Genomic DNA, 12,069 nt, shown 5'->3' on the forward strand with positions numbered 1-12,069 from the left:
CTTGGCCCCTCGGGGAGACGCCGGTCACCGGTCCGAGCAGGAGAGAGAGAGACGGACAGGGTCCCAATTAACACTAGTCGGTCCGGGCTTCATTTAAACTCCACTCTGGACTTTTTCATCCGGCTGACGGGATCTGACATGTTGTTTTTAATCCCATGAGCGTGGAGGGTAAAAAAAAACCTAAAAAAAAAGCCCGCATGAGAAGGAGGAGAGGCCGCTGCTGTTCGGTGTCCACACCGATCACCTCCACGGAGCTGAGTGTGCAGAGAGAGCGCAGTGACCCGCAGCCGCTCCAGCTGTCAACACCGCAGCCAGACGCACGGACACTTCCGCTGCTGGCTTTCAAAATAAAACCGGCATTCATCATGTCTAATCTTTTTCTTGGGGTGTATGCTTACAGTATATATATGCAGTGGTGGCTGTTCTTCTAGCGGTCAACTTCCCTAACCCTAACCCCTAATCCTGACCCACTTCCGCTCAACCATGGCCTTTTTTTCTAACTCTAACCAAATGGATTTCATGCCTAACCCTAACCATCACTTTTTGTTGGCTGAAATCTGTCACGTCGGGCCGTCAGTGCCTTTTTTCTAATCCTAACCAAGAGGTTTTCATGCCTAACCCTGACCATCACTTTTTTTGGCTAAAATCTGTCACGTCGGACCGTCAGTGACTTTTTTCCAATCCTAACCAAGTGGTTTTCATGCCTAACCCTAACCATCACTTTTTGTTGGTTAAAATCTCTCACGTTGGACCGTCGGTGCCTTTTTTCTAATCCTAACCAAGAGGTTTTCATGCCTAACCCTAACCATCACTTTTTGTTGGCTAAAATCTGTCACGTCGGGCCGTCGGTGCCTTTTTTCGTGCAGCGTTTACACATTTCTGTGCATAACTTTTCATAGGATTTCCTACAAACCTGTTAATAAGAACACATTGTTGGGGAATAGCAGAACAGAAATAGGCGCTCTCCATTATAAATGCACACACTCTCAGATGTGTACATGGTTTCTTCCATGGTTACAGTAAACTCACGAAAGCAGAGAGCGAGCATGAAGTGGCACATATTTACACAAAGTCGTAGACCGTCAGCTGCTGTGCTTCGGGCGAAAGTATCAACACTGTATTAAAATGTGCAGACAGAAAACGTAAAGCAGTCGCTCTCCGTCCCAGCTGCTCCAAGTGCTTTATGGCTTGTGTATAAACCCAAATTTAAACAGTGTGACGGTGTTAGAAACACTCTTAGACAGAGTGCACCCGTCCTAATACAGATGAGGGCGAGACATCATCATGTAGTCTTTTCATTCTTATTCATTTCTCACTTTTGTTATGAAGGGTTTTTTTTTCCAGGTCACATCGCACTTAGGTCGTTTTCCTAGTCCTGTCTTCTTCGAAACTAAGTTTTAGTCGAATAAATGAAACGATAACAGAAAGTTCTCAAAAGTTCAACTTGTTTTTAAGGGATATGCATGATTTGATTAACACAGACCTTATCTGATATAGTCATACAACGGAGACACTTTTTTAACCAAACAGGTTTCATTTGATTAACCTTTTATCTCAACTCTGTTCACTACACTTTACGGACAAACACGTTCTGTATCAATTTCTATTTTACTGATAAATAATGATGATGTTAAAGGTCCCATTTTGTAAAAAGTGAGATTTCTATGTCTGTTTTTATGATAAACTAGGTCGATGTGCTGTATAAATACTGTGAACGTATGAAAGCGCTCGATCCACAGAGAAAGGCACAGTTTCTATTCAGAAATTGTGCCTTTTTCTATTCAGTAACTGTGCCTTTAAATGGGCCATCAGGGCCTTTAAATGGGCCATCAGAACTTTTGTACGGTCGTGAAGTCACGACTATACTATATATAGGTAGAAAGTGCTGCTAAAGTGCTGTCACAGGGCTGTAAAGGTGCGTTCAGACCAAACGGGAATGATGCGAATTGAGTGACAACTCTACATTGAAAATCAATGTAAATGGCACAATGACATTCCATTCAGGCGGAGGCGGCGCGAATGGATCGTCTGAGCGCCTGGAGCTGGAATTAGCGACAAGTTCAAGTCGACGACGTCGCTTCCCTCACTGTTTTCATTCACACCAACATGGACGAGAAGCTAATTGTAGCTGCGTGTCGGCACCCGGTGCTGTACGACACCACTGCCGTCTTAGAACAAGTAGAACAAGCTGCAAACATCTCTTAATCAAGAGCCAAAAATCTGAGTTTATCCCAAAGAAGCATGTTTCTTCTCAGCCATCTTTCTGTCAAGTAACCAATTTCATATCCATAACGTAGCTTGTGATGATCTCTGGCGTTATCTGGGGTTTTGATCTAGTTCACCTTATGCCTTGTTTTGCACCACACATCCTTCACTCATGCGTAGTTATACCACTATACTGACATCAACACCCATGACCCTTTACGTCGTATTTGGCTTGAATTGTTTAATAAACCCTCTTGTCCCTGTCGGGGTCGCAGGGGGGCTTGAGCAGATCCCGGGGGACAGTGGGCGTGAGGTGGGGTACACCCTGCACATAGAGACAAACAGAGACAGCCAACCATTCACACTCACATTCACATCTACGGGCAATTTAGAGTCATCAATGAACCTAACACCTGCACGTCTTTGGACTGTGGTAGGAAACCGGAGAACCCGGAGAAAACCCACGCAGACACGGGGAGAACATGTAAACTCCACACAGTAGGGCCCCAGCTGGGATTCCAACCAGGAACCCTCCGTGCAAAGCGGTTGAAGATAAATGAATGAATGTTTAATAAACTTATATTTTGTTGAAACTTAAACATAGTGTCTCTCCCTTTTGTCGTTTCCACTTGAGCTGGCTCATAACAGAGCTATACATGACTTCCATTGAGCCTCACATGGTTCCCGTCCCGTCTCCCACCATAGCCAACTTTAATGCGTATCTGTGTAAAGCAAAAAATATCTGAAGCACTGTTTTGCACTACTGTAATTCACAGCTAGAACTATTTCTTACCCGAGCAGAAGAATCAAGCACACAGGACACACACAAGCTTGAAAAGATCCTCAGTACTACGTCTCATATTCTTTAGGTCCCAATTTAAAGTGAAGGAGTAGGATTTACATACAGTATATAACATTGCAACAGAGTGGAAATTGTCTCCACACAGAGAAATGTACACCTTGTATATTGTGTGACCACACTGCATACGTAATATCCTTTATATATTAGCTTAGTGTGTGGGTTTACTGGGATTTGAATGTGTAATCTGGTTTTGAAAGCACATCATTTTCTCATTATTAGCAGCGGCGGCAGCAGCAGCAGCACAGGAGGATGTTACATTTCAACGCAGTGACAAGCGGGCGTGAAGAGAAGGCTGAAAAGACAGCGCTGCTAATCTGAACTGTAAACAACAGCTCCTCCTTCCTCCCGACCTAATCAGAGTTCACGCAGTGCTTTCACGTATGCAGATGCTGGGATTATACTCCCCAGACTGCGATGCCTTGAGAATCAAATTGTCCCATGCATAAGTGATGAGTTTGAACTTCCAATTAGTATTTTTACGATTGTAAAATGTGTCTGTGAGAGAAGTTTAAGCATGTTTTGGCCCTGAGCTTGAAATAATACCCATTCTTTTCCCGCTCAATTCTTTCATTGTTCCTTCTCTCATACCTGAACAATGCGGTGACGCAGGATTTTCACTGCCTCAGCGACGTGGCCTTGCAAATTACTCTTCTTCCACCCTCATATTAGGAAGCGTATTGTTCCTCCTCCTCCACATCCCTCACTGTCATTACCCTGCACACGTTCAGAGAGGAAAGAAAGTGACAAAAGATAATCCTTTGTCATATTTTGTTGTTTGGTATAGCAATGTGCTCATCTTAACATCTCAGTAACTGGGCCTCCTGTGATGCTCTTGACCTAATGTGAGAGGGCCTTACTATGGTGAATCCAATCATCAGAGTACTTGTGGGAGTCAGATGGTGAGGCCAGGATGACACCGAGCTAATCTGCTTAACCTTCAGGAGTATCTTAAATAGCAAACAGTGGGCTGGTAAAGAAATGTAGACATGGATGAAGATATGGCGAGTAAGCACTGACCACAAATATCTTCAACCGCTGGTCCCTATCGGGGTCGCGGGAGGGGGGGCTGGAGACGACCCCAGCCAGGCGTGAGGCGGGGTACACCCTGGACAGGACGCCAGTCTATCACAGGGCACAACAGAGACAGAGACAGACAACCATTAACACTCACATTCACCACAAATACCTTTTTTTTCCCAAATCTTTTTTTAAACGTCTTATTTCTTAAACTAAAAAATTCATACATTTGCATTTCATTCAGACATTTGGCTTGATTTTATTGCCCAGAGGTTTGTTGCTTATGTATAGGACCCCAGAATTTGGTGCTACAACCCTGCCCACACTATACCACTATAGTCTGAGGAGAATAAGAGAAAAGGGCTGTCAACAGGAAGGACACATCCAGCCCCTTTATTGGCAAATTTCAAGTGAGGTGAACGATTTGGTCACAGTTTCTACATTTCTACAGTATATCAAATGCCACTACAGGGTCCCTCTTCTTTTCCTCAGGACTTAATTCACTGCCTGTGATGTGGATTTAGAGCCTACATTTATCTTCCTAAGCACTACCATGACATCTAGTGGAGGGAAATACCCCCTGTGCAAACCATGTCCTGTCTAATTCAGTACCAACACACACTGCCTTAAATCTACTCTAAATCCACTCATAATCCTCCTCATGGTGTTCTTTTTTAATTAAACGTAGAAATGATGTTTGTTTAAACACCTGGCCGGTTTACTTATGTTTTCTAAATTACAACGAGGTCAACAGCAGATTAATCTCCACCACTATGGGCAACAAATAGGATGAAATGGCCAAAGGTCAAAGGCTTGTATCCATGATGGTGTTTGTGAGGAATGGGCCAATCGGTGGAAGCCTGGAGTCGACCAATCACCAGTCAGATATGTTCCCCAGACCACATAGGCCTGCAGTATGATGCATTTTTGCAGGGCTGCTTGTCGTTCCTAGAGTCTCCAAAAGTAGAATGGGGGGCAGAGCCTTCAGCTACCAAGCTTCGCTCCTGTGGAACAAACTCCCAAGTGTTTTTCTGGAGGCAGACACTGTCCCCATATTTAAGAGTAAACTCAAAACTTTCCTCTTTGTCAAAGCTTACAGCTAGGGCTTACGAGCCCTCAGCTATGTTGTTATTTTTAAGATGATTTTGTCAAGACAGATGTCCGTCCTCCACAGAGATGGGTCTGTCTGACGTTCCTGTCTGTTATAGGGAAGGTTTCGTTGCCTCCGTACTCTACGGGGGAATTGTTGGGTCTCTGTAAATCATAAATAAGTCATAGAGTGTGGTCTTTACCTACTCTGTAAAGTGTCCTGAGATAACTTTGGTTATGATTTGGCACTATAAATAAAATTGAGTTGAATTGACTCATCTGCCATATCAGTGTTGTGTTTTAGGAAAAACTATATAAAAAAAATGGAAAAGAGTAGGCAACAATTGTTACCACAAGTGGATTCCTGTTTAGCCTTTTGAGCTATATTTAAAATTGGACTACTTTTTAGACAATACATAGAAATACAATACAATTCAGTGTGTCCCCACCATTATTTTATACAAGTCATTTAGACTAGCCAAGTAGAGGTATCAAACGCACAGGAAATAGACCTTTAGACCTACTGTTTTAACCACGTGTTGACTCCTACAACCTTCAACTATCAAGGCTTTTTCTGCACCGTGGCTACACTGGACCAGCAGTCTATAGATACACTGCTTTTAGACTGACCAAATCTGGACAGGATTCATATTAACAACTCTAAAGACGCATTTAGACTTACCGAACCTGGACAGGATTCATATTAACAACTCTAAAGATGCATTTAGACTCACCAAACCTTGACAGGATTCATATTAACAACTCTAAAGATGCATTTAGACTTACCAGACCTGGACAGGATTCATATTAACAACTCTAAAGTCGCATTTAGACTCACCAAACCTGGACAGGACTCATATTAACAACTCTAAAGATGCATTTAGACTTACCAAACCTGGACAGGATTCATATTAACAACTCTAAAGATGCATTTAGACTCACCAAACCTGAACAGGATTCATATTAACAACTCTAAAGATGCATTTAGACTTACCAAACCTGGACAGGATTCATATTAACAACTCTAAAGATGCATTTAGACTGACCAAACCTGGACAGGATTCATATTAACAACTCTAAAGATGCATTTAGACTTACCAAACCTGGACAGGATTCATATGAACAACTCCAAAGACACATTTAGACTCACCAAACCTGGACAGGACTCATATTAACAACTCTAAAGATGCATTTAGACTTACCAAACCTGGACAGGATTCATATTAACAACTCTAAAGATGCATTTAGACTTACCAAACCTGGACAGGATTCATATTAGCAACTCTTAAGAAGCATTTAGACTTACCAAACCTGGACAGGATTCATATTAATAACTCTAAAGACGCATTTAGACTTACCAGACCTGGACACGATTCATATTTATAACTCTAAAGACGCATTTAGACTGACCAAACCTGGACAGGATTCATATTAACAACTCTAAAGATGCATTTAGACTTACCAAACCTGGACAGGATTCATTTGAACAACTCTAAAGATGCATTTAGACTTACCAAACCTGGACAGGATTCATATTAACAACTTTAACGACGCATTTAGACTCGCCAAACCTGGACAGGACTCATATTAACAACTCTAAAGACGCATTTAGACTCACCAAACCTGGACAGGATTCATATTAACAACTCTAAAGACGCATTTAGACTCACCAAACCTGGACAGGACTCATATGAACAACTCTAAAGACGCATTTAGACTCACCAAACCTGGACAGGATTCATATTAACAACTCTAAAGACGCATTTAGACTTACCAAACCTGGACAGGATTCATATTAACAACTCTAAAGACGCATTTAGACTTACCAAACCTGGACCGGATTCATATTAACAACTCTAAAGACGCATTTAGACTCACCAAACCTGGACAGGATTCATATTAACAACTCTAAAGACGCATTTAGACTTACCAAACCTGGACAGGATTCATATTAACAACTCTAAAGATGCATTTAGACTTACCAAACCTGGACAAGATTAATATTAACAACTAATTGCCCGTAGGTGTGAATGGTTGTCTGTCTCTGTTCGTCTCTATGTGCCCTGCGATAGACTGGCGTCCTGTCCAGGGTGTACCCCGCCTCACGCCCAATGTCAGCTGGGATCGGCTCCAGCCCCCCCACGACCCCGACCCCGGGATAAGCGGTTGAAGATGAATGAAAATGAATGAACTCTAGAGAAACATTTAGACTTACCAAACCTGGACAGGATTCATATTAACAACTCTAAAGACACATCTAGACTCACCAAACCTGGACTCATATTATTATTAATCATACCTATATTGGGGCGGCAGTAGCTCAGTCCGTAGGTAACTTGGCTGGGAACTGGATGGTCGCTGGTTGGAGTCCCTGTGTGGACCATGAATGGAGTGTGGACTGGTGGCTGGAGAGGTGCCGGTTCATCTCCTGGGCAGTTGAGCAAGGCACTGAACCCCCAACTGCTCGGGGCGCCGGTCCCTGGCAGCCCCCTTGCTCTAACATCTCTCCATTAGTTGTGTGTGTGTGTGTGTGTGTGTGTGTGTGTGTGTGTGTGAATTTCCCCATAATTTACATAATATTGCCATTTTTATATTCGTAAAACCATTTTTCCCGCCACAAGATGGCGCCCAGGTCCGCTGCCGTGTCCGTGTCTCGAAGCACCCTCCCTGTCAGAGGCTGACCCCTTTGCCGCGATGACGGTTTCCTGCAGGCTGGAGAGGGACCGTCCGCCCTCACAGCAAGATGTACCACCGAAGGGGAGGCAGGGTTATCTGAGTTTAGCCGGTCGGCATGCTGTGGATCGGGCTGGAGGAGTGAATTTGAGAGTGTTTTTCCGGGGAGAGCGGATGTCGCAGGCGGATACCGGTGAGTGTGCTGCTCGCTCCGGGAAGAAGCGTAGAGGAAGAAGTTGTTGTTCCGCTGGTGTTTGGTTTACGCAGTGGTGTTGAAGTCCTACCCCCGATACGTGTCACTCTGGAGAGGACGTCACGACGGACTCCGTCCAAAAAGAGCTCGCTTCTAGATTCAATTCGCTTAAAGGTGTAATTGTACTCGTCGCTGCCGATGACTAAGGTACATTTTGGATGTATTATTGTGTGCTCTTTTATTCGGCATACACAGGAACGAACCAAAAAACTCATATTTCAGTATAATCTCTAAGTTGCTAGCTTTACACTTGACGTTAGCATCCACAGTGGTGTGTTTTGGTGGAGTTTGATTGCGCTTGGAGCACTTTTAAAAGTTGTAATTCTACCAAAAACAATTGCGGGTAGGTTTACTGGATATATGCCGAATTGGAGAGGAGTTTGAAACGTTTTTGAATATATAGAAAGTTTCAACCTTCGTAGTCCGTGCTTTTGCCACTTTTCCCCTGAATACAGGCAACAAAAATATGACATTTTTCCAAAGGAGTTTCGTATGACGTATTATATATACACCGGAGTGACAGTTGCTGTGAAACCATGTTGTAGACTCAACGAATAGTTTTCGTTTTCACATAGAAATGAGATCAAACATTGGGATATTTGAGCTTATGTGAATGTATTTACATGTTACCAACTTTTACTGCCTACTTGTTGAATGGGAAACATCAACATGGAGCCTGTGGAGTAAATTAGGCCTTTTACTTCACAGCAAGCCCATCTGTGGTATCCTTTATTTTTTATATACTAATATCTAGTTAGTACTAATATACTTTACTATACTAATATCTATTTCAGGGATACATACTTTACTTGCAAATTTTATTATAGTGTTTTAAAAAGACATTTTCTTTGTATATATTTCTAATTACTACTCCGAGTAGTACTTTTTTGGTGTGTGTGTGTGTGTGTGTGTGTGTGTGTGTGTGTGTGTGTGTGTGTGTGTGTGTGTGTGTGTGTGTGTGTGTGTGTGTGTGTGTGTGTGTGTGTGTGTGTGTGTGTCTGTCTGTGGTCCTTGGTATACAGGGCGTGATTTCCTTTAATCCATTTTCCGTATTGCTATAACTATACTTCAATTTAAATTTGGTACTAAAGAAGCTAGTAAGACACTACATCAGTGGTATGATGACGTCATGTATGATGCTGAATAGGCTTGTTGATTCTGTGTCATAGTGTTTTTGCAGCTTTTGTATGTCACTGTAGTCGACACTGTACGAGACACTAACATTTGCTGTAAATATCTCTCAAAAATGTCTTTCCAGTGGTGAAATGAGTAACAGGATGGAGGGTTCAGCGGGACCAGGTGTCAGAGCAAATGGACCTGTCGCAGCGCCCAGCACACCGGTGAGCTCCCCCATAGGTCCACCTCCGCCCCCAGAAGACCTGGATGGAGAGCCACAGTCGTCTCTGACAGATGTCACCCAAATGTGGATGAAATTCGGCAAGACTTTCGCCATCATCTTTCCGATCTATGTCTTGGGATACTTTGAGTTTAGCTTCAGTTGGGTTCTGATCGGACTTGCCGCGTTGTTCTACTGGAGGAAAAACCACGGCGCTAAGGACTACAGGATAAACCGTGCCTTAGCGTACCTGGACCATGAGGAGAAAGTAACAAAGCAAAATGTCCCCACTTCTGAGCTGCCTCCATGGGTAAGTCCTCCAGCATTATCACAGTCCTGGTGTTATCACCATTATTGCTTGGTATTTTGTCTCTGTTTTAAGCTTCACCCCTCCCTTGGGTGTTCTTCCAGCCAGCATAGTATAGGATGTCAACACTGACTGTTTGCCTGCCAAACTGGCTGTTAGGGATAACTTACTGCTGTACTGTAATTCCCCGCCATGGTACATTCGCTTGACTTCCTACTGATTGCCCTCGGTTTCTAGGATAGGACACTGCAGTCGTTTTAGTGATGAGAAAAGCAATTTTCGAGCAACATAACTGCCAATAAATAGAGAGAATTAACAGTTTGGGGCAATATAAGGCCATAGGTTGTCCCAGAAAACTGACAGTATTTACTACATTTCTTGTGGCTAAATAATCTGCAACAATCTCTGGGAGACATTTCTCAGATGGTCCAGAGGTGTTGTACATATGAAGGTCAACATGGTGTTAATCTGGTCTTTAAGTCTGGCTGTTTCTAGGTCTAAACACTATTGAACAAAACAAACAATGGTTGAACCTGTGCACCTTTTCGAATCACTTCTTTCTTCAGTGAGACACAGTTTCATCAATAAGAAAGTGGTAAAATGACAATTTTAAACTCACATCTATTCAAACAGCAGGGAGCACAGCCCTGCAGCATTGTAGAAATATGAGGCTTGGACGGGGAAATAGTACTTTGAAAGGCCTTTACGTCAGGATTTAAAGACCAGATTAAGGCAACCAGAAGTAGATATGTCATTTAATACTGTGATACTTCCATTTTAATCCACAGTGCAAAACTAACTTTGTTTCTTGTTAATGAGGGTCGCCTTTGGAAAGGTCACATAAGTGATAATGAGTTCCAGGATCTAAGCTCTTTTTGCTAATTTCAACCCTGTGTAACCACCCGAAGGCGTTGGAGTCGTGAATAATTTACACATGGCCTTTGAGAGCCCACGGGGCTCCTAAGGCTGACAGCGGTAAAGCAGGAGAGCCATCAAATAGACCTGCTCTAGTTGTCACTTTCTGTATACATCCCCATGGTCCGGTTGTCAGTGTGCAGTCAGGTTTCCTGTGCCACAATAAGAAACCAGTGTGAAGCAAGAGGAGGCCGACTGGCCACACACCATCAACATAGCTGTCATTCTCTCTGTGTACTCATTCAAAGGGACTGGTTCCCATTCCAACAAGTACGTATATGTGAGCAAACCATTGTTATTTGCTTGTCAGAGCTAACTCTGCAAATGATCTCCTTCGGTCCGTGTTGGCGCAGACTCATGAGAGCACGACGGTTTCCCAAAAGCTTTTTTAGAGCAGGGCAACAGATGGAAAACATGAGTTCAGTAATGCATTGTTCCATTTAGGATTTCCAAGCTTCATAAAATCCCCAAACACATAATATCTGTTAATACATGATATTTGGAGTTATACTGAGGAGAAAAGGCCAGAAGATAACAGTATTCAGGATATATGATTTCATTTTTATTGGTTGTCTGACCCTGTTCCCACTAACATGTCCACCTGCCACTAACATCTCCCCCTGCCACTAACATGTCCCCCTGCCACTAACATGTCCACCTGGCACTACCATGTCCACCTGCCACTAACATGTCCCCCTGCCACTAACATGTCCCCCTGCCACTAACATGTCCCCCTGCCACTAACATGTCCCCCTGCCACTAACATGTCCCCCTGCCACTAACATGTCCACCTGCCACTAACATGTCCACCTGCCACTAACATGTCCACCTGCCACTAACATGTCCCCCTGCCACTAACATGTCCCCCTGCCACTAACATGTCCACCTGCCACTAACATGTCCCCCTGCCACTAACATGTCCACCTGCCACTAACATGCCCACCTGCCACTAACATGCCCACCTGCCACTAACATGTCCACCTGCCACTAACATGTCCCCCTGGCACTAACATGTCCACCTGGCACTAACATGTCCCCCTGACACTAACATGTCCCCCTGCCACTAACATGCCCACCTGCCACTAACATGTCCACCTGCCACTAACATGCCCACCTGCCACTATTATGCCCACCTGCCACTAACATGTCCACCTGCCACTAACATGTCCCCCTGCCACTAACATGTCCCCCTGCCACTAACATGTCCCCCTGCCACTAACATGTCCCCCTGCCACTAATATGTCCCCCTGCCACTAACATGCCCACCTGGCACTAACATGCCCACCTGCCACTAACATGTCCACCTGGCACTAACATGTCCCCCTGCCACTAACATGCCCACCTGCCACTAACATGTCCCCCTGCCACTAACATATCCACCTGGCACTAACATGTCCACCTGGCACTAACAT

At 43.9% G+C, this 12,069-nt stretch overlaps 1 protein-coding gene across 3 annotated transcripts in view; it reads left to right on the forward strand.

Annotated features, from left to right (window-relative positions):
- Positions 1 to 7,899: 7,899 nt before the first annotated feature.
- esyt2a (extended synaptotagmin-like protein 2a) overlaps positions 7,900 to 12,069 on the forward strand; it is a 58,220-nt gene continuing 54,050 nt past the window's right edge. For 2 of the 3 annotated variants that reach the window (XM_083928432.1, XM_083928434.1), the window contains exons 1-2: positions 7,900 to 8,039; positions 9,358 to 9,745. In XM_083928432.1, coding sequence (XP_083784558.1) covers positions 9,365 to 9,745 — 381 coding nt within the window. In that variant the 5' untranslated portion in view covers positions 7,900 to 8,039; positions 9,358 to 9,364. The other variant, XM_083928433.1, reaches the window with a different exon arrangement.

This window comes from Echiichthys vipera (assembly GCF_963691815.1).
Source record: "Echiichthys vipera genome assembly, chromosome: 15".
Classification (NCBI taxonomy): Eukaryota; Metazoa; Chordata; class Actinopteri; order Perciformes; family Trachinidae; genus Echiichthys; species Echiichthys vipera.